Source organism: Hemibagrus wyckioides, linkage group LG18 (assembly GCF_019097595.1).
Source record: "Hemibagrus wyckioides isolate EC202008001 linkage group LG18, SWU_Hwy_1.0, whole genome shotgun sequence".
Lineage (NCBI taxonomy): Eukaryota > Metazoa > Chordata > Actinopteri > Siluriformes > Bagridae > Hemibagrus > Hemibagrus wyckioides.
Window position 1 is genome coordinate 14112430 of NC_080727.1, and position 23346 is coordinate 14135775.

Consider the following 23346-nt stretch of genomic DNA (forward strand, 5'->3'; position numbering starts at 1 on the left):
CAAAACAACAGCAACTTGCTACCACACTTTTCTATTCATTAAAGAACACATTACACTTGTATAAATTTAGTTGTATTTAATGATGTCTGCGAAACAAGTTCATGCTATCACGTATGTTAGAGCAGCTCTAAACTTCTTTCCATCACTTTTTTCTCTTTTATCAGTAAGGAAAAAAATCCCAGAAAACACATAGTCTTCTGTTCTAAACAATTTCCTGGGGAAACTTCAAAAAGTAAGCCAGAAAAGGAAGATAGTAAGATAGAAAACCTAGCGTCTGTTAGGAAGCACTGACACTGGAGAAAAAGAAAAAAATCTGAAAAAATTCCAGTTCTTTTTTTTTTCTTTTGGATCAGACTGACCAATCATACTTGACAATTAAGCAGCATTGTGGCATAACATAAGTTAAATCATTCTAATGTAGGTCCATTAACCTGGTAGACAAATGAAAGTAGCTGCATAGTGTGTGGCCCTCGGGTCACATCGCTGTCCTAATGTAAATACATCAGCAGTTATCTGTGTGTGTTAAACCATCTGTACAATGTCTGTTCAGAGCACTGTGATCATTTTGTCCTTTCTGAGACTAAACAAAACACCAGAGCTTCAGGGAAGCACCGTATGAACAGGATCTTACATAGCACATGACAGATAGCTTGAACATTTGGATATGAGGAGGGTCCAGACAGTAGGGACAGATAGCATGCAGTACACCTGCACCCCAGTGATGCAGAGACAGCCATTGCAGTCTGGCCTTACTTTACTTAGTTTAGGAATCTCTAAAAAGACATTGCTATGGGTCTGTGTTTGGTCTGTCTTTTTTTATTAGCAATATTAAGTATAGCAGGACATACACTATATGTCCAAAAGTTTTCGGACACTTGATCATCACATCCATATGTGGGCTTACCCCCAAAATATTGCCACACAGTTGTTTTTTCATGCTGTAGTATTAATTGGTATTTCCCCCTCACTGGGATTCAAACCTTTTCCAGCATGACAGGTTTGCCAAGATACTTGTGGTGTGGAGACCATTGACCTCAACTCCACAGGACGCCCTTGGGATGAACTGAAATGCCGACTGCACCTCAGGCGTCCTCACACAGCATCACACCTCACTAATTTTCTTTTATGGTCCATCCATCCATCCATCCATCCAAATTCTGTACTGCTGTTCCCACACAGGGTCACAGAGCGTTAAGTCTATCCTAAGGTACCCAGTGCTCAATGCAGGGGACACACTGGACAGGGTACCAACCCATCACACACACTTACACACCATTCACATGCTATTGACAATTTAGAGATGCCAATCAGCCTGTCGGTCAAATGCATGACTTTGGTCTGGGGAGGAAACTAGAATGCCTGGAGGAAACCCCTGAAGCAAAGGTGTAGGGCAAACATGCTATTTACTAATCAACTGTGCCCTACTGAATGAGCAAAGATCCAAATTACATGCCTTCCGAAAAGAATGAAGCTTAACAATCGCAAAAACGGAAATAAATCTGAAATAAGATGTTCGACAAGCATATAATGGTGTGGTGATCCGGTGTCCACAAAACATCTGGCAAAATAATGTATATGATCATGTTTTCTTTATAAAACACTTTGTAAACTTTCACAGAAAACTGGTGTTTCTTGTGAAAGCAACACGATGGAATTTAATGTTTTGTTTTAATATATATAATAATACATTTAGTTAAAAACCCAACGTGATCGAGCAGTTTTTGAAGTGGGATGATAGTGTCAGCAAAGATGCCTTATTTCAGATCTTCTTTTCTTCTGGGGCCTTATTTTATTCAAATGGAGCTTGTGGTTCAAATAAATCTTGTGAATTAATTTTTCTTGAAGCAACATATGCTCACTGTTCAAGTGATAAAAGCTGTGAGAACAAATGTTGCTATGTATAAAAAGTTACTAGAAATGAGTTTATCAGACTATTGCAAATGGCAGTAAAACATACATCAGTAACATTTACCTCAGATACGTTGGATCAATTACTGAGAAAAGACAACGAATGCTATGACTATGAATGGAACACTGAATGAACAAATATAGCATTAACATCTGTGAGGTCCACCACATTTACATACGTCATCATTGTGCCATTTTTTCCTGACTTTGTTGTCATGAGTAGGTGAAATATATGAAATGTCATAAGCTTGAACATGCCTGGAAGCCCAGTCCCTAGAAAAGGAGCTTAAAATAGTCTCTGATTGCAGCAGCCATCTGTATCAAACACTATCAACATGAGGAATGAACCAAGACAGTGGCTTCCCATGACCCTCTCTGTGGTATTTACCTTTTGACCCCATCCGTTGGGCTTATATATCCTCGAGGAGCATTTTGGACACCGGCGTAGCTGTGTGCGCACGTAGTCAGCTAATTATGTGGGTCTGCATACAAACACATAATTTAGCGGAAAAGGGAGGACTAGGAGAAAGTGAGCTACAAAATGGAGTGTCTAATATGATTGGTCAGTGTGGAATTCCATTGAAGGCATTTCCCACAGCTGGATCTGCAGCCCAGAACAAACAAATCACTTTCTTGGGAATAGAGATACGAACTCATAGACTTCTTCTTCTGCATCTTCATAGTAGGTTTTGCTGCATATGGGAAGCAAATTTTGTTCAACAATACTGTTAGTGTCTGTTTTTCTAGGTGATTTTAGCCAGTTCAGATAGCTAGCAAACAATTTTATTGTTTTTTGACCTGTTAAAAAATGTCACTTTTAAGTTGTTTCGAAGTTACTTTCCAGAAGAGTTGCATTTGAGTTAAAAAAAATAAAAGGAAAAATGCCGAGTCTCAGTCTAATTGTAGAACGTAAACAGAGGATTAGATAGACCAAGCAAAGATGTTAAATGTCTTGTTTGTTGCCAAAGGATTGAAGATGCTGCCACACTGCCAAAATTCCTAGATACTCTGTATTACCTCAAGTTTTAAACAGCAGCAGCGCACAGGACGGTAGGAGAAGGTGTTTTGTCTGAGCGTAGTACACAGTCCATCCATTCCTGCTTGATGTTTGGATTATGAGTACTGGCGGCTAATCGTGCCTTAGAGGCGCTTGGGTTTTATTGCTTCGGTTGGAAAAATGAATCAAAGGAGACCTGTTTTGGAAGAAAATAATACATCAGAATTACACTCGAATGGAAGGAGGAACAGAAGTAAAGACTGTCTTCTGGTGAACGCTGACTTCGGTGAGGACAGTTTTGGATACTATGGACATCACTATAGGTGAGTTTCCTCCTGATTTAGGGAGCAAGAAAATTACTTGAATGTAATCAACATTGTACTTAGGAAAGCTTTAGGACCGTTTAATTCATTTTCATACAGTTTAGCACTTCTCAAATAGGGTAACTATATATGCTCTAAAAGCTAGTTTATACAACAGGCAAAACGTCATAAAAAGGAAGCATCCTTAAAACATGATGTCTATAATCCAAAGCTTAAAAATATTTTTGCAAAAGCACCCTTAATGTAAATGTTTAAAATGAAAACTTCAAGAAGCTGGAAGTCCTTAAATCATTTTGGTTAGGCATTATCATATTGTACTGCATATGATTATATAAATTTCATTATCTATACATGTTTGTAAAAGTGTTTTGCTATCTTAGATCTGGGATAAATATCTGTGCTGGAGGAATATGAACTATTTAATTTTTAAAATTGAACAATACAGCAAAGAATTTTTTGGCTTAGTCTGATTAAAGGATAAAGCTATACTGCTTGCATGACTAGTTTTCCTAGTAGCTAATGAAAACTGGTAAAGAATCAAAGAATGAAATGAAACGATTTGTTACAAACAATTACGAAATGCACAGACAGGATAACTGTTGCATACTTTTTCTCAAATTTGTGTAAATGTCATAATAAGAGACAGCTTTTAACAATACCAACCATTTTAAAAGCCTGATCACAGAGCTGGTGAATTCTCTCAAAATTAAAACTCTCAAATTGGTCAAAAAGGGGTTGATTAATTGTCTAAAACTGTAGCTCTAACAGTTTTGGCTGCAAGGCAAATCACAAAGGTAAACATTAACAAAAGCTAACTTATATACTGTACATTACAGTACAATAAAATAAATATAAATATAACTATACAAAGTTACATATACCTCTCCGTAAAAATATATTACACAATTGCTATGGGTTAAGATGAATAAAACATTTCAGGACATGCTGTTATGCCAGCACACCCCTATGTGTTACATTTATTGTTTTATTACATAACAATCATGCATCCTGTATTTGTTAGTAATCATCTGACACTCATTTGACAATGATTATGCACAGTGCAGCAACTCCTTAAATTATTACCATAAATTCAAATTTTTCTGTAACTATAGAACTATTCTGTTCATATTCATTACATACTCTTACTTATACAATATGCTTTTAGTGACTGCACACATCAGTCTCGGCAGCTTGTGGCCAAGAGCAGGAGGCAGGCCTCCAGGGGTGCAGCGTATATGTTCAACGCACACCCCAACAGCCTGACAGCTGTGGAGGAGCGTTTCCTCGACGCTGCTGAATATGGAAACATCCCTGTAGTGCGGCGAATGCTTGAGGAGATCCCTGGGCTGGATGTGAACTGTGTGGACTACATGGGCCAGAATGCCTTGCAGATAGCAGTTGCGAATGAACATCTCGAGGTAACAGAACTCCTGTTGAAGAAGGACAACTTGTCTCGGATTGGCGACGCACTCCTTTTAGCTATAAGCAAAGGCTACATACGAATTGTTGAGGCCATCCTAAGTCACAAGGCCTTTGCTGACTCCCGTAGACTAACCGCCAGCCCAAGAGAGGCAGCAATGCATGATGACTTCTTTGCATATGACGAAGATGGGAGTCGCTTTTCTCATGACATCACGCCAATCATCCTGGCATCTCACTGCCATGAGTATGAGATCGTCCACATCCTCCTGGGCAGAGGAGCTAGTATCGAGCAACCCCATGACTATTTCTGTACCTGTGACACCTGCAATTACCACCAGAAATATGATTCATTCAGTCACTCATGCTCACGTATCAACGCCTACAGAGGCCTGGCCAGTCCAGCTTACCTCTCTCTGTCCAACGAAGATCCAGTGCTGGCTGCTTTAGAGCTCAGCAATGAACTTGCCTGTTTGGCAAATATTGAGAAGGAATTCAAGGTACGTCTAATATTATAGTTTAATTTTACTCCTATATGACTATATTTCTGCTTTACTAAATGGTATCCTTTATTAACCACTTTCCTAAGAATGATTATAGGAAACTCTCTATGCAATGCAAAAGCTTTGTAGTTGGGCTTCTGGATCTGTGTCGGAACACAGAGGAAGTGGAGGCCATTTTGAACGGCGAAGTCGATGAGAGCTCTGAACTACCCGGCCGACCGAGTCTCGCCAGACTGAACCTTGCAATAAAATATGAACTTAAAAAGGTAAAGTGAAGCACTATGGGGGAAGTTAAGACACAAAGGGAAGGTATTTATTATCAGGATCATCTGCATGTAAGCAATAAACATTCTGGACATCCAGAACATTCTGTTATAGGAAAATAATCGACAACCATGTAGCGTGACATTGACTTTTACCACCCCAAAGTTGATTATTTTCCTACAGTTTAATGTGGTGGAATGTCTGTGAAACAAACCATCCCTTAATCAGCCTCTTTTGTTCTTCTTCCTGAAGGTAATATGAAAAGAATGCTGCTTGTCATGTTACCAAGTAACCACAAAATCCCCTGTCCTGAAGACTATCCTATGTTTGAACATTTAAAGCTTAGAAATAAACTTTTTGGCTGTTTGAAAGTACTAACACTGGAGGCTTTTTCCAAACATGCTAAATAAACTAAATCTGCTTACAGAAACCCTCAACAATCATACTTTTTTGGAACATGTGCATTAATAGAAACCTGTGATTTGTCACAGCTACACTCAACACTTTGCAATCAATAAGAACTGAGAATTTAGCAGCTCTTTGGTATAAATAAACATTGTAGTATTTCATATTGAAGCTTGGAGACTTGGAGATTTGTGATTGGCTATAAAATGTTAGTGGTGCTTAAATCTCAAGTCTGGTGTTGGTCACGTTGTTCAGATCTGGACAGCTGCGAACTTATAACCCACCTTCCTGAAAAGGAAGAAACATGCTTTTAAATTTTGCTAGAAGATTGTGTTTTTGAGATATAGAAATATAGGCTTTTATTCTAAGAGAGGATGTGTTATGTTATGTATGAAGTGTGATTCGATACTGACACCATCTAGTCGTGAAGTTTTTTGATTAATTGTTTTAAATGCTAGAAATAATGTTTTGACTTTGTCCCTTTTTACACACATTCCTGTGACATGTCCTAATCCCCAAAGGCCTTATTACTGACCACTTAGTAGCTTTGTATGTCCATGGTTTAAATCAAATATTGTAAGTAATGGTGTCTGATTCGGAAAGTATTAGCAAAAATACTTTTATGGTGGATTCTCTGGATGATGAAGTATTTATAGAAAAATCTTAGTATACTAGCATGTAAACTCTAGTGCATGACAGTTGTTCTAGTCTAGTAGGTTTATAAACAGTTTATTAAACTACACCTCAGCTTGCAAACTCCTGAGTGATTTGTCAGGAAGACACTTATATAAAGGATATTTTCCAGTTTTGTTTAAATCCTGAATGCTGATCAATTCCATTTTTTTGTGCCAAACAGTTTGTAGCACATCCTAATTGCCAGCAGCAGCTGCTCTCAATTTGGTATGAGAATCTGCCCGGATTGAGACAGCAGACCACATCTATCAAGTTTTTGGTGGTGCTGGGTGTTGTGATAGGACTGCCCTTCTTATCCATGGTGTACTGGGTGGCACCGTGTAGTAAGGTTAGTGAACTCATAGATAACTTCATGACAAAATAGACTTCATGATAAAACTTCATGCTGATACACTCTGTTGACCCTATAGCACACAGTTATAGAAGGGACATTATTTTATAGGATTATATAGTATTACCAGGCTATCCAGTGTTACTCAGATGAGGATGAGCTCCCTTTTGAGGCTTCTTCTTCATACTGACCACTGTTTAAAGCACTATAGGAATAAAATAGAACTGAATTGAAAATAAATGCTCAGGTTACACTGTGATTAAAATGATCCATAGAGAGGCATACATTATGGTGGCTTAAAGCAAAACACATTAACAAACATCAAATCCATGAAAACACAAAACCACATTCATAAAATGAACTCAAGCGGAAAGGCCAGGTCTGAAAGACAGCAGAAAATGGAGAGCTGCAGGATATTTACTGTAAAAGGAAATGAATCTAAATGAATGTAATAATGCTTTTACTATTTTAGACCTGCTATCAGCTTATCTTTCACCCTAAAGGAAGCTGGGTTATTCAGAAGAAAAATGATTCCTCACTATAATAACATACGTTACGTCACATTAAATCATTTTTCATGATATAACAGACTGGAATTCTTCCTGGAGATAGTCACATGCTGTGTCCTATCAGCAATGATCATGTGATGTTTCATCAGGAAATCTTTCATTTCCTGAATTTGCTGTCATGTTTCCGAATTTGCTGCAGTGTTTTTTTTGGTGTGTTTATTGAGTGCTTGTCATCTTTTTGGGTTGTTAATGTGTTTTTCACTTATGAGCCTCCTTAATACAGTCTTTTTTTTTCTCTTTTTTTTTTGAAGAAGGATGTCCTTCATAGTTCCCATGGTAATTAAAAATAGCAGTGCTTAAAATAGTTTATCATGTGGCTTCATGTGAAATAAATCTATGTAAAATAAATACAACAAAAAAGCCAGTCCAGATAAACAAATCCACTAAATGAAGTTATGTACAATGATTTTAGATATACAAAAAAGCCCTTTCAGCCCTTCAGACTTTTTTTTTTTGTTCTTCTCTACAGCTGGGGAAAATTATGCGAGGCCCTTTTCTGAAGTTTGTGGCTCATGGAGCATCTTTCACTATTTTCCTTGGCTTGTTAGTGTTCAATGCAGCTGATCGCTTCGATGGGAGCAAACTGCTGCCAAATATGACCGTCCAGGACTATCCAGCACAGCTGTTCCGCATGAAAACAACTCCCTTCACATGGATGGAGATGCTCATCATCTTCTGGGTAATAGGTCAGTCTGAGACTCATGTTCAGTGACCTTGAATAATACCAGTCAATAGCATGTTCTGCTATAACTCAAAATTCTGTAAGTACATACAGTCTACCGATGACTGGCTTTTGTTTCTTTAAGGGATGATCTGGGCAGAATGCAAAGAGATCTGGTGCCAGGGTCCGAGAGAGTACCTCCTCGAACCTTGGAATATGTTGGATTTTGGAATGTTAGCCATTTTTATAGCTTCCTTTGTGACAAGGTTACTGGCTTACTGGCATGCATCGATAGCACAAAGTTATGTTGATAAATACTACACGGATATAACAAATGTAACTTTACCAGAGGAGGTTGAATACTTCAGACTGGGTGAGTAAAAGCTTATAGTTAATCCAACATTTAGGTGGAATAAATATTGGCCAGTATTTTTGTATTTAATACAGGGAATCATCTCTCTCTCTCTCTCTCTCTCTCTCTCTCTGTCTCTCTCTCTCTCTCTCTCTCTCTCTCTATCATCCTAGCTCGTCTCTCCTGGCTGCCATCAGATCCACAGCTGGTTTCTGAAGCCCTGTATGCCATTGCAGTGGTTTTGAGTTTCTCTCGAATCGCATATATCCTTCCAGCCAATGAGAGCTTTGGACCACTGCAAATCTCTTTGGGAAGGACAGTAAAAGACATCTTCAAATTCATGGTGATCTTCATTCTGGTGTTTCTAGCCTTCATGATCGGAATGTTCAACCTGTATTCGTATTATTTGGGAGCTAAACAGAACGATGCATTCACAACGTAAGTAGTCGAGAAGATGTATGGAATAAAATACTATGAGTGCAGAAAAATGATCAGTGACTGGTGATGTTCAGCAGAAATACTGTCACCAACCTGAACGTAATGTAATATGACATAATTTTTTTATATACCTTATAAAGTGACTTCATTAATTGTTTGTTACCATACACTATACTATATCAGTTCTCTCAAACAACGTTATGTTTTTTTGGTTGTAATTTGGCTGATGTGAGGAGAGTATTGTTATATAGTACATGCCATTTAAAAGCCCTCTTACAAATCCCACAGTGTAGAAGAAAGCTTCAAAACACTGTTTTGGGCCATTTTTGGACTCTCTGAGGTCAAGTCAGTGGTTGTGAACAACGGACACAAGTTCATCGAGAACACCGGTTATGTGCTCTATGGAGTGTATAACGTCACTATGGTCATTGTGTTGCTCAACATGCTGATCGCTATGATCAACAGCTCCTTTCAGGAGATTGAGGTATTTCACTTCCTTTCATTTCACATTCCTGCATGATGAGAAGAAGAATGGCTTGCCAGTTTTAGTGAGAGGAGGTGACATTTTGCTGATGTAAGCCATCCCTAAACATGCAAATACTCAGACAATGATAGGAATACTTCAGTGGCACAATATAAAACTGCAAAATCCATCTAAGTGTGAATGTCTATAAGGAACTCAGAAAATACACAGTTCATGTGACTATAAATATTGAAGACATTTACATTTACATCATTTACTGTCTGGTGTCACCCAAATGAGGAAGAGGTTCCCTTCTGAGCCTGATTCCTCTAAAGGTTTCTTCCTCATATCATCACAGGGAGTTTTTCCTTACCAGCATCGCCTCAGGCTTGCTCCTTAGTAATTTAACATGTTTCTATACTTCTGTAAAGCTGCTTTGAGATGTCAGTTGTTAAAAGCGCTTTACAAATAAATTGAATTGAATTGAATGGATACAAGAAAGTTTCATAAAGGCCTGTAACCATGCAATAATTTTAGTTTTAGTGTAACTTTAAATTAGTCATGCACATAACCATGAACAGACATAAACTAATGCTAAGTGATAATGACTAGCTCTGACGATATAAACCAGCTTGCCTGTGAGCTCCTAGCTATAAAACGTTCTAGCTATAAAAGCTTGGCTACATAAATACAAAATGCAGCCAACATGTTTTATCATGGCTTTTGCGAATATAAACAATTACTGTTCTTCTGTCCGGTCCGTCACATTTGTTAGAATTTCTTCAAACGTTTAATCAAAGATTCCTTTTAAGAAGTCAAAATTATTGAGATGGAAGATTTTGGGATTTCACCCTCTCTAGTAAACAAATGCTATTGTGAACTAATTATAAAGAACATGGGTAATGTCAGTTGTGCTGTACTCTTCCTCCACTGTGAACATTTATCTTCTGAATGATGCCAGATATAGAGAAAGTCACTCACTAACACCTCCTTTTTTCACTTACAAGCTATCATGAGTTTTCTAGCTAATCATGAAGCTGTAATATGATGATCTTTAAAGTATCTTAGTTGGTGTATAACGAATCTTACATATTTCATATTGTGAATTGCTGTTGCAGGACTGTCAGGGCGGCTCACAGCATCTCAGGAACACCATGTTAAAAATCTCATTTAACAATCATGTTTTAACAAACTAATTCTACGCACTACATTGTTAAGCATAAAGTACAGATGCCTGAAAATAATATAACAAAACAAACTAAGGACTAAGATAGCTTCCTATCCTGAAACCTTGGAACAGTATCTTCCTGACATCAGTAGTTTTCTAGAAGAGGAATTTACCTGTCTTAAATGGATGACTTAAATTTAATTGCTGTATTATCTCTAGTTATAAATATTTATCTACCTTGATCCTGCCTGTCTTCTGCAGTCTTGGTACATCCTGGTCTCTTTGATGCTTGCAGGATGATGCAGATGTGGAGTGGAAATTTGCCAGGGCCAAACTATGGTTCTCCTACTTTGAGGAGGGCAGGACCCTCCCTGTGCCATTCAACCTGGTGCCAAGCCCAAAATCTATGCTCAGCCTGGGCCTGGGTGTAAAGTCACTGCTGATGAAACTCTTTCACAAACACAGAGCCATTATGAAGACCGAGGCAGAACTCAGTGAGGTGACACATACACAAACTGTAATCCATCATCATAATCCCTCTAATTTCCTCAATAATTTCTCGTTCACATCAGCTTCTACCTTCTACTACCGACTAATTCTAAGCACTGTGTTAAAGTAAAACGTTTTTAATTGTTCTCTTATCAAATCCTGCAATTTGTAACTAACACTATGAATAAATACATGAAATATATTTTTAAATATAATAAACTTACTAACCTAATACCCTACTTTCTTGGTCAACCTGTCCAGATAGGAGAGAGCAAAAGCAACAAAATGACCAGTCATCGTTATCAGGTATGACAATTAAATCAGCTTATTGCTTTCCTATTCAGTTCACTCATCATAATCAGATTCACACGTTTCTTTTCCCTCAAATGTAGCCAGCCATGAGATGGTTGGTGTCTGTTGAGTCATTGTAACTCATTGTAATCACCGGAAGTGACACTGTGTCCAAAACCACATCTGCAGGTCTGTGTGACTTCCCTAAAGAAGTGGAAATGGTTTATGGCAGGTAGTCTTGGAGATAATTTAACCAAGACAGACTTCCTGGATCCCAAGATTCCAGGGGGAATGTTCATGCTAGGTTTTTTTTAAACTCATTAAGAACTATGACATAAGTTCCCTTAGTCTGTCAACGGTATCACGGGGCCGACCCTATGGGTACAGGCTTTTACATTTTTTTCCTCGTTCACTGCATCACTTATTAACCAGTGGAATTTAAGTTGAGGTTGATTGACTAAAAGAGCAGAAGGTTTAAGATCTGAAAGATTATAAAAATGTCACCTGGTCTTTGCTCAGTATTCAGTTGCCGAGTTTCATTGAACCTGTTACCAGTGTAGCCTCAGATTCCTGTTTCGGGCTGAGAGGAGTGGAACCTGGAGTGCTTTTCATTTGTTGTTGCCTCATGGTTTAATGTGTTGTGCATTCTGAGAACTTTTCTGTTCACTATTCTGGCCGTTCACCTCTGACCTTTTTCATCAACAAGCTGTTTTTGCAGACAAGCTCTTGACCTGCATTTGAATGGTTTTATACATTGTGCTGCTGCCACATGGTTGACTGATTGGACAATTTCGTGAATTAAATAAATTGACCTCTAGGTGTAAATGCTTCACCAACAAGTGCACTTGCACAATTTAGAGTCCTGTTACAATATGAGAGTGGCTGTTTTATTAAGTACTTCATTTAACAAAATTTAGGAACGGTTTGCTTATTTTTAGTTAAATGCGTTCGCTAGAATTAAAACACAAAAACACTCCACATTAAGAAGTTTGACGGGCAGTGTAAATACAGCCCCTAAAATCTTTTCCCTTTTATGGGAATATGTTAATAGCAGCTGTGTACGAATACACAGTTAGGCGTTGAAAACAGCGAAAAGAGAAGGAGAGAAAGCTCTGGTCTGTGTAGTGATAACCTCAGAAACTACACTGACCTAATAGTTCCTCATAGGCCATTGATTTCTGTTATAGAAAGGACATAAATCAGTTACAGTTACATTATTTACTGTTTAGTGTCACCCAAATGAGGATGGGTTCCCTTCTGAGCCTGGTTCCTCTCAAGGTTTCGTCCTCATCCCAGGGAGTTTTTCCTTGCCACTGTTGCCACAGGCTTGCTCATTAGGGATAAAATAAAATAGTTTAATCATTTAATTTAATTTAATAATTTATTCTTATTTCTGGGTATTTAGTTATTTTTTTTATTTTCATTTTTTCCCCTCCCCTTTTGCCATTTCTCTTCTTTTGTAAAGCTGCTTTGAGACAACGTTCATTGTATGCTGCATACTGCATGTATGACTAAAATGTCTTTTGAATTCATTGCAAATCTACACAGAAGATTATGAAGCGCCTGGTCAAGCGGTACATCATCAAAGCTCAAATGGACAAAGAATTTGATGAAGTTAACGAAGGTATTGCCTTTGGTTTGATGCTATTGGCTGAGGTGAATAAGTGACAGTGTATTTTATCATTAGTGAGTCACACTATGATTGTATTGCAGGTGAACTGAAGGAAATAAAGCAAGACATTTCCAGTTTGCGCTACGAGCTTCTTGAAGAAAAGACACACAACATGGAGCGCATGGCCGAACTTATCAGCAAACTTGAAAAACGCGTCTGTTTGCATGTGGAGTGACAGAAGTGTGTGTGCAAGACACACCGTCCACCAATGACCCTCACCAATCATAATAATTTGGCTTCTACTAATTTGGCAAATGAGCACAATTCAGAAAGCTGAGAAATCGGACTTTTGATGATAAATTCCTCAGCGCTGTGATTTAATTGTTTTTCTTTTACAGGATGCCTGAGGGTGCTACTGAGCATGTGCAGACTGAGTTCAGAGTGCAGAACTGTAGCCTCTTAGTCACTGGAACAATTGACAGTGTTACAACTCACGCTACTCCGCCTTATTTAAACAACAGAACCAATAACCAAGATAAAACGGTTACTAAGGATGAAAGAACGGACACTGTAAACACGCCGCATGAGCACCCAGTACGCTCCAATTCTTATGAACGTGGCCTTTTTTGTACAATGTGATACTATCTTGTGCTTGACTTAACTTGGTGTCATGAGTTTATGTGAGTTTCATATGGATTGGATTATAAGCATCTGCTGAGACGATCTGCACAAGAACCCAAGATGACTAAATGTGAAATAGAATTCTATTTTATTTTTTTTTTTTTGTAAATGGTTCATTTCATTATTTATGTAAAAACCTTTTGCAGTTTTCCATTTGTTAAACTGAAAAGGGACTGCATTTATAACACAAACTATAAATCATCATAGTTCAGTTCAGTTCTTCTCGTATCCTCTTTCACATTTCTATTTCTTTTCCCTTCCATAATCGGTGACGACGAGATTGTATGCCTCAAAGGAAGAAAAATAAAGCAAACAATAACAACACTTTATAGCAACTTTATCAGATTCGGAGAATATCAGTAACACTGAGGAGTATTCAAAGAACAGGAAAAAAACACATCAAAGAAATCCTTTTTTCTTCTTTTTTCCTTTTCAAAAGGACAATTTTCTTCTGCAGGACAATATTACAAAAAAAATAAAATAAAATAAAATAAAATACAGAAAATACAGTTTCAAATAAAAAGAAACAAACACATGGAATCAAAAACGAAACAAATACATGTAGTCAGGACCGAAACTGATCCGGAATTTAAGGCAAAAGGACTGACTGAAGAAATATGTATAATGATACGTACATTCCAAAGGGTACTGAGGGAAGTATTACAACAAACAAGCTTATTTATTCAACCAACCAATGGGTTTTTAATATTTGCTTTGGATGCTACTATTCTTAGCTAGGAACGTTTGGCCAAATATATAGCACATTAAAATATATTTTGAAGTAAAACGACCTTTTTTAGGACATTTGGTGTATGAAGATTGAGGAAGAATTTAAACAGCTTTTAAAAAAAAAAATTATAGAATTAATTGCTCAAGCCAAAAAGGCCACCTGTCTCTTTAATACATGTTGAAATGTGTAATTAAATAAAACTATGACAACCTCTCAATGTTATCATTATTATGAGGCTAACGAAAGGTGGAAGACTGGTATAAGTAAACCGTTTCGATAACACTGATGTATTTTGCCGTTTTTGTTATTATTTTTACTCTTAAACTGGGGTAAATGTTGTTTAAAATAGATTTTTGCTAAGAAAACGGTGATTCTAATAAAAACAAAACCATACAAACCTAAGAACATGGGTGAATTATGTATGACTTTGGAATGAACAGGTTAAAACATTCAGCAAAATATATTCAAATATAACATGCCCTATTATGGGCATGATGTAGGGCTTTGTGGACTATGGAATGGACAAATAATAATAATAATAATAATAATAATAATAACAATTTTGGCATTTCAGAGTGGCATTTGGGCTAATACTGGCAAGAATCATTTAAAGTTCTTTGAGAATGGCATTAGAATCATTGTAATCTACATCACTGCTCTATTTTAATCGTCCGTCCTCACGTACATTGAAATGGTAAACCAGTGTGAAATGAAATACAGCAGAATTATTAAGCAAAGGCGTGTCATTACGACGAATGCAAAACGACACGTACTATGACATCAACAGGGCTGACAACATACATTTGACATTAGCTTTTATACTTCTAATACATATCAGATGTGATTTTTTGCAGCAAGAAACTGAATTTGAATTGAAATAAATTAAAAATGGCAACAATAACAACAACAACAAAAAAATTAAGTCAGTGTAATGAAATGTGATGTTTTATGAAATGAAAGAATGAAGAGGCACAAAGAATACGCTTCGAGTACAGACTGTGTAACAGGTATCTGTGACTGTAACTGTAAGATGTAAATGTAACAAGCTGTTATATTTAGTACTTAGAGCTACATAGCAGGGATATTACTCTCAGAGCACACGTCATTACAGGTGGCACCGATTTAATGGATCGCTAATACTGACACTTACTACATTAATGCTATTAAGGAACAAATGACCTAAACAATGATGTCCTGCATCTGTTACGTCTGTTTCACCGTTTACACTAACTAAGACGAAAATGAAGGGATATACTGGAATAGGGTGGAAATGGTTCAGACACACTTTGTCAAGTCCTGGCTTCTGCTAACTCCAGTGACAGATAAAACAAAAAAAAATACATTCTAAGTTATATGGGAAAAAGTCACGTACCATCACATTCATCAGTGTGTTAATTGTAAGTTCTCCTTCATCACAGTAACTGAACTATAGTATAAGAAACAGAGACCTGCAATAAATGACAGGTCAATGTTTCTCACATTATCAGTTCAACTCATCAGATCCAGTCTGCGTGATCAGCCGCCTATAAATAATCTACCCTAGGGCTTACAGAGCCAAAGGCAAAACAGTAAGAAACAGAAAATATTATTATTATTATTATTATTATTATTATTATTATTATTATTTAGAAACCTTCTAATATCTACATCAAACATATATACTCTGTGGTTAATGTTGTATTTATAACCATTCATTTTTGAGCTACACATTCAATCTATTCACATACTGCATATCATGAATGTACAAAACAGTCCCTTTATGGAGAAATGATCACCATGGATACCATGGACTTGCTATGGCTGCTTTCAGGCCTGGCTAAAGGAACACCACGTAATTCTCTGGGATCAGTCCAGTCTTGCCATTATAAGTAGCTTGGAGCCACCCTGGTTCCACTGACGGGTGCACTGTGCAGACAAAGTAAGGAAAAAAAATTATGTCAATTAAAAAAAAAAAGGATTCACATCCAAATTTGGTCCTAATTCGATGTAGCTGTATTGTACATGTTAAGATCTTTAGACTATTTATGTGCTGTGGACTTTACATGTACAATACAGCTGCATCAGTGCAAAACAGTGCGCATAGAATACTGTGTTTATTATTTAAATACATTAACAAATGTTTTCTTTGTGTTATTGTGCATTTCTTATGTTCCGGCATCTATCAGTTTTAGTGAAGAAGACATGGTCTTTTTCCTGTCCGTCTCTCTGTAAGAGATGTGTCCATGTTCCTTCTTCCCATCAGTTCCAGAGAAGGGAAAGTTAGCTGTCGGTCTCACTTAAGACGGCGTTACTTCAGTCTCTGTCAGGCATATTGGAAAAGACTCTGCTCCTGATTCACATGCTATTGCATTTAAACTGCTATACATTGTATATTTAGGATATTTTAGTTCCATCATTTTCCTATCTGGTTTTCTTCCTTATTTGGTCTTGGCCATTTTAGACCCAACCACAAGTCAGCTTTCCTCTATCATATGACAGCTACCAAATGGGGAGGGTAAAGGCTAACACATGCTTCCTCTGAGACATGTAAAGCCAGCCACCTGCATCAATTCAAACCGCTGTGTGTCACAGAACAGAATCTGCTCTCTTCCACATACCCGAGTTCATGAATGATTGCTCAATGTCACTATGATTGACAAGGGAAAGAGTGTATGAGAGTTTCCCTCCCCCCCAGACAGGACCCCATTTTCGCTCTATTAGACTCCTGCTCCTCGTTGAGATTCGAACATTTTCTATTGCGCCACTCCAAAAGCGTTCCATCGTATTATTGCATCTGGATGTGCACGTACTGTGTGAAGAGCGCTGTAGACTTTATTCTGCAATGCATGATAATTTTATGCTGTTTTCATAAAGTGTGTGTGTATTTACCATTGTTGAAGACAGCTCCCTTAGGGAAGCTGAGTTCATGGCTGTGCTCCGCTTGGCAGGAATACATGGCTTTGGCCTCCCTGTAATCATATCAGAGGAGGTGAGTTAGAAAAAACACAGCTGGAGAGACTAGCTCGCCTGATGATAATGATGAAGTGGACAGGGTCAGAGGTGAAGTCGAGACTGAAGAGTATGCACAGGCGAAATCAACTACCAAAGATCTATTTTGAGATTACAAAACCAACAGGGCTCCTAATATAGAAAGCAAACACAAGCAAAAGCAACATTGTGTGACAATCTGTGTGAAATGTTGTGGCACAATGGGGCTAAATATTATAACAGAGTGGTGAAACTAATAGCGATCATGCTTTGCTCCATGTCTGATAATGTACCTTCCACCAGTAGACGGCTGGGAGACCACAGGGCTCTCGAACAACGCTGCTCTGGAAGCCACCCTACAACAGTAAACAGTGTGTGTCAAATACAAAGCGCGTAATGCAAATTAATCAGTTGCACTCACGAAGTTTAGTTTCTGAGCGCTTTACACGTAACCTGAGAGTGACAGTTTATTTAACGGCGGCTCCAAACAGACTCGTCTTCTCTGAAACAAGTATGATTTTTTTTTTTTTTTGCAGTAGAAGTTATGATGAAAGGCAAAAAGCATTTTAGTTTGGATACTCTATGAAAGCACTTTGGCATTGGAGACAACGTTAGCGGCCAGCACTGTGGTCTAAGGTCACCACTCAGTGATGGTCAAAACTACCCAAGAGGACTGTGTCCACGCTTTTATTCCTTTTATGCCTTTTGCATTATCAAGGTCCTGAGTTTTGTAGAATACATAAAAGACTTTGTTTCAAAAAAGGAACAATTGCTAAAGTGTTTAAAGAGCAGCGTTATTGATTTAATAAAATGATATAATTCATTTATATTATTTCTTATACCATTTTGTTGTCGTCCTCTCTCTGTGAGTAGTATTTTCTTTTATAGAGTCTGGTGGGAGTCATTAAATGTAAATCAGCTGTAGCGTTAATGGCTGATGGAACTGAGTGTTTATTTCACTGCATACAATAAAGCCATTTTGTAAAATTTATGGCAAAAACAGTTCATATTTTCAAGGAATTAAATATACACAACACCATCTGCAAGCATTTAAAGTAGTGTTGAATTGATGACATGTCTAAGTAGTTTTTGTATTGTGTGTTTGAGGTGTTTGTATTGTGCAACATGCTTCTGACACACCTGTCCCAAAGTAAATCATCAGCAATTAGTAAGAGCAGCAATGAGTAAGAGTTTGAGGTGAGGACAGCTTACACAGAGCCAGGTCTTTGGTATCCGTTGCTTCCTGATGAGTCCAGGCTGCATCTTCCTGCATCTTTAACAGGGAGGTCTGGTAAAGGCAGTGACTTCAGGCTGTCTCTGTTGCTGCCAAAAACCAGACTCTGAACTGAACCATGGCAGCTCCGGAAACCTACATGAAACACACAAAAAGCTTTTCATGTTTTTATGTGATAGAGAAGGAATTCAATTTCAGAGTGTGATGATGGGGTGGACAGATGAGGCCTGATTTAAAGACAGAGTTTCTGTTACCACTCCAAAAATGTTTTCTTCCTCTTATACCACAGCTATTTATCAATTCCTTATTTCAATTAAAGAACAGCACATTGTACTTTTTATGATATCTAACTGTTTCCTGCAGATACAACAAAACAAAAAACCTTAAAGTAACATCTTTACCTTTGACTATAACAAAGCACTGACACTAGGAATCTCCTTAAATGTTGTTGTTTTTTCAGCTGCTCCCTGTTTGGGGTCGCCACAGCAGATCATTTGGACCACATGGTTTGATTTGGCACAGGTTTTAAACCAGATTCCCTTCCTGGCACAACCCTCCCATTTTATCCAAGCTTGGGACCAGCACTGAGAGCTGAACTCTTTAGTGGCTTGGTTAGCTCCCTGCCCAGGAATCAAACCTGGGCTGCAGCAATGATAGCATGGGATCCTGCCGCTGGAACACCGGGAACCTTAACTGGAATCTCCTTAAATAAACCCTCATTATTATAAACCAGAGGTTTGCTTTGCAGCTGGGACTATTGTCAGAACTATTGAAAGAAAATGAATCACCTTCTAACCAGTAAGATTCCAGAATTCTATAGCGCTTTGGTATGAATGTAACTTAATATATCATTCAGAACCAAAACATGAATACAGAGTTATTTGCCTTTACCTTGTCTGCTATTTTCTAATATTTAAATGCTTGTATGTTAAATGTTATATATTGCTAGTATGGACTGAGTGTGCTTTTCTGTGTCCTCACCTTCAGAGATGTGTAGGGAGGTGAGGGAGGAGCAGGAGGACACACTGGACATGCGACCTGATCTCTGCACCTCTGTGTTCTCCTCCTCAGCTCTGTTAGGCAGCTCCGGAGCTGGAGAAGCTCGCTCTGGTGGGAGAACACTAAGAGCCTCCTCCCACTCTCCGTCTGTCTTAGCTGCATCCTCTTTGGAGCTGGAGTCAGGACTGGTGGTGCCACCTGGGCTCTTAGGGCCGTCAGAGGACGGGGACGGAGTGGTCCAGCACAGGCTGCCAGAGATCTTGTGTTTGGAGCGTGAGGGAGATGCTGCCTTGGAGCAGCCGTTCCTCTCTGACGAGTGAGAGGACAGAGACTCCAGGCTGCCCATGGGCGTGCTGCTGGGACTGCTGCTGAATGTGTCGCCTACGGCAGAAGAAGGGGGACAGCATGCGCCTAGATTTACAAAAGGCAAAATTAAAAAAGACTCACTGAAGTTAAAATAGCAGAAAGCTTCATCCTGGAAAGGGAGTCAACTAAAAATATTATGTTTCACTGGGAAATTTGTCATTGTGTTAATTATACATATCACATACAGGAGCAAAACCTGTTGTGGTTCAATCTGCCTCAGGGGTTATGAGACATTTTTTTGCTCACCACAGGTGTAAAGAGAGTTTATTTGAATTACTCTCAGCTTCAACCAGTCTGGCCATTCTCCTCTGACCTTATGCTTTTATAATGGCACTTCAGTACTCCTACTGTGGCAGTACCTTTTTTTGGTCTCATTACTGTTCCCATAGTTAAATATAACCTTAAAAATATGTAACATTCTGTAAATGCTGGAAGAGCAATCTTAGTGTAAAGTCTAGTGTAAAAACAGATGGTCATATTCATCAAAATGTATCAGAGTTCGAACATGTATATAGCTTTGCTACTAAGTCTTTTTGTTCTTATAGTATGAAAAATCTGATACTCTTAGAGAAATCTATTTCAGACATTTCTTTGGATCAATTCTAAACAGTTCATCTGCTGGTTACAATGATAATCCTACATAAATCATTAAATGATTTAAGATATTGTTCTAACAATAAATATAGATGGGTGAAAAGACAACCCGAAAGGCATAAAGACATAAAAATACAGCTGCAAATCATGAAAGTGAGACTGAAAATGGATACACACTGTCAGCATCAGCCAGGCAGAGAGCAGGCGTATACAGGCCTCTGGACTTGCGCGGGCCTGAGGATAGGCAGATGGCTTTGTTGCGGCGCGAGCTGGAACGAGACTGAGCCTGAGGCTGAGGTAGAGGCACGTTGGGATCTGGAGACTGATGAAAGATCTGAGGAACATCAGTGAAATTATACTCAGTATGCTTGCTGTTATAAATCACATCACACTAAACCTAAAAGCATGTCTGATAACAAAGACACTGTTGTCAGCCTATGCGGCAGGACGGTTATGAATTCTCCTCTATGTGTTTGCTAAACAGTGACACCTGCTGTTATGTTTAATTAAATAAACCAACCAACAATGAGTCAGCTTCACCTTCTCGTAGTTCTCTATGAGAATCTCCACCACAATGTTTTGAAATTTGATGTTCATCATGGCAGCCACGGTCTCCTCTTGGGAGCGCATCAGCGTAGGGCCAAAGATCACACCGAGATTGGATACCGTCATCAAATTCTTCTGGCTGTGCGTGGAAACGCTGTGAACGATGCACAAAGAAATTAGCTTCCACTACTGATGATGTACAAATTGTGAATGTAGACTGCATTATAATACTTCAAGGGTCCGTCAAGGGTTCTTTGAGCTGCTGAAGGCTCTAGTTTCACAAAGGGATCCTTTTAAACATCCCACAAAAGGATATATTGTTATAGAGCATTTAAACAGTTTCCACAGAAAGACAAAGCCAAGAAGCCTTTATGATGCTACAAATAACCTCAGACCCTAAGAGTGTAATGCGTCAATGGCCACCAGCTAGAATAAAAAATACACTTCCTAATGGAAATATGCCTACTGATTCCAATGTTTCCATCAGTCTGTTAATAGAAACCATTATTACAATATTTTATTAGATTTTTCTTACAGCAAGGCTGGATTTTATTATACTAACTCCACTGTTTATCCAAGCCCCCACAGAAAATGCCTTCTCTTGAGCCCATAATGCAGGTTTCTGCTACGTCAAGCCAAGAAACGGGCAATAATTCTCAACAGCTAGCAAAAGAAATCATGTTGCATAATTCTGTCACCTACACAAGCAGATGTTTGATCAGGATGTCCAGCATCTCTCTGTTCTTCTCTGGCAGCTTGTGCACGAGAGAGTGAACTGCACAGACCCTGTAGTTCTGATCGTCTGACTCTAAAAATGCAACAAACATTTTTTTTGGTGAAGATTTTAGGTGGTTAAAGTCATCTGCAATGCTTTAAACATTCATTTTCCACTTTCCCATTTGGAATGCTCTGAGGAACAAGTTAGGGCAGCTAGAACTCACTGACTGCCATGATGAAGTCCTTGTGAAGTCTGTAGGTTAACAGAGGTTCAGCCAGACACCTGCAGGCACAAGCAGCTGAATTATCAACTCATGCTTTTGATCTCAACTGATGAATTAAGATTTATTCGAATTATTTCCTAACCTGAGGTAATTTTTCAGTCCACTGGTGATGGTCTTATTATCCCAAGTGTCCGGGTCGAGGTCCATGTCTGCAGGAGCTTTAGCGGCTGCAAGAACAAACATCAATAAATGAATAGTGAATATAAAAGGGATTAACAAGACGGTCTGGATTCATTTTCTGTAACAGCAGTTCTGGCAATAGTTATGGCTGAAAGCCAATCACTGGCTTATAGTAATATGCCTGATCTAACTATTTCTTCATTAACCAGCTGATTCAGAGTGATTTGTACAGCAGACACTCCATATGATCTTAACATAAAAATGTTTAATTTAAGCAAGAAAAACATTATCATTGATACAGTTCTCTAAAAAGATCTCTTCAGGATAGAAGACTTCACCCTTTCTGGTTTCTCTGTACCATTATCAGCTGCAATTTTCTGATTGAGTTCAAGAGAGAGGAAAAAAAGGGCCTGGTAAAGGAAAAACTCTTTATAACTGCTAGAGTGTAAGCGATACCAGGTACAGGAACTTGTTCTGTTACAGAAAGCCTCAGGATGGTAACAGTAAATCTGCTTCATGTCATTGTTTATCACTGATTATTTCCCTATAAGCTTGCAACATAATATACAACAGTAATAAATGCTAAAGAATTGATGAAGAAGTTTAAATGCTTTACCAAACACGGAAGTCATAAGCCTCTGCACTTTAGAGTTCACACCTCCAATTCTGTACAGACCCATCGTTTGGATACCTGGGAAAGTACAAGAAAAAATATTTTTACAGGGATGAGAGGAAGAAATGCCATATCATGTACACACTGTAAGGGTGGACAAAGTTTTTTTTTTATTCAACTAGGCTCAACAGCCACAGAAAACCGTCACTAAACTTTGTGAAAAATACATTTAAAAAGAAAAAAAAGAATGTGACAATACACACTATTTCTGAACTAGTGTGCAAAAACGATCTTCTCAGTATCATGAACATGCATCATTGTGAAACAAAACTGAGCTAAATAAAATGCAGCATGAAACCGGCTACTGCTAGCACAGTGCGGACTTTTCTTCACCTCGCAGTTAGAACATACTGAGAGAAAAGAAAGACACTATATAAAGTCGTTAAATAGAATGACATCAGGACACACATCTCAGAAATGAGACGCTCTTCATTTCCTTTAGTCTGCATTAATTTACTTATCTAGCTAAGAATATGTTATTAAATTTATAGCATTTAGCAGACTCCCTTATTCAAAACAATTTACAGAAGTGCTTTCTAGGCTTTATCT

At 38.2% G+C, this 23346-nt stretch overlaps 2 protein-coding genes across 8 annotated transcripts in view; one reads left to right on the forward strand and one right to left on the reverse strand.

The window, feature by feature from the left end:
* The first annotated feature begins 2552 nt into the window (after window positions 1-2552).
* Window positions 2553-13778, forward strand: trpc6a (transient receptor potential cation channel, subfamily C, member 6a). Of its 3 annotated transcripts, none has more exons than XM_058415853.1 (12): window positions 2553-3228; window positions 4394-5147; window positions 5237-5416; window positions 6676-6840; window positions 7882-8098; window positions 8219-8446; window positions 8599-8863; window positions 9152-9347; window positions 10790-10988; window positions 11245-11289; window positions 12823-12898; window positions 12988-13128. In XM_058415853.1, the coding sequence occupies exons 1-11, from the start codon at window positions 3086-3088 to the stop codon at window positions 12882-12884; spliced, it is 2454 nt and encodes an 817-aa protein (XP_058271836.1). In that variant the 5' UTR covers window positions 2553-3085; the 3' UTR covers window positions 12885-12898; window positions 12988-13128. The 3 variants fall into 3 exon arrangements, with proteins under 3 accessions (XP_058271836.1, XP_058271834.1, XP_058271835.1); XM_058415851.1 differs by having other exon boundaries at window positions 2554-3228; window positions 10790-11011; window positions 12988-13778; XM_058415852.1 differs by having other exon boundaries at window positions 2556-3228; window positions 10790-10993; window positions 12988-13778.
* arhgap42a (Rho GTPase activating protein 42a) overlaps window positions 13688-23346 on the reverse strand; it is a 42080-nt gene continuing 32421 nt past the window's right edge. For 3 of the 5 annotated variants that reach the window (XM_058415845.1, XM_058415847.1, XM_058415850.1), the window contains 11 exons: window positions 22741-22815; window positions 22087-22171; window positions 21945-22003; window positions 21706-21811; window positions 20998-21157; window positions 20635-20791; window positions 19480-19908; window positions 18477-18633; window positions 17558-17620; window positions 17166-17245; window positions 13688-16202 (listed from right to left, as the gene is read on the reverse strand). In XM_058415845.1, the coding sequence (XP_058271828.1) occupies window positions 16114-16202; window positions 17166-17245; window positions 17558-17620; window positions 18477-18633; window positions 19480-19908; window positions 20635-20791; window positions 20998-21157; window positions 21706-21811; window positions 21945-22003; window positions 22087-22171; window positions 22741-22815 (1460 nt within the window). In that variant the 3' untranslated portion in view covers window positions 13688-16113. The remainder of the gene's footprint in view (window positions 16203-17165; window positions 17246-17557; window positions 17621-18476; window positions 18634-19479; window positions 19909-20634; window positions 20792-20997; window positions 21158-21705; window positions 21812-21944; window positions 22004-22086; window positions 22172-22740; window positions 22816-23346) is intronic. The other 2 variants (XM_058415846.1, XM_058415849.1) reach the window with 1 other exon arrangement.

Coding starts and splice junctions, on each gene's coding strand:
- trpc6a (XM_058415851.1), top strand. CDS start 3,086: ATGAATCAAAGGAGACCTGTTTTGGAAGAAAATAATACATCAGAATTA. Junction 3,229..4,393: donor TACTATGGACATCACTATAG/GTGAGTTTCCTC, acceptor ATATGCTTTTAG/TGACTGCACACATCAGTCTC. Junction 8,864..9,151: donor CAGAACGATGCATTCACAAC/GTAAGTAGTCGA, acceptor CAAATCCCACAG/TGTAGAAGAAAGCTTCAAAA.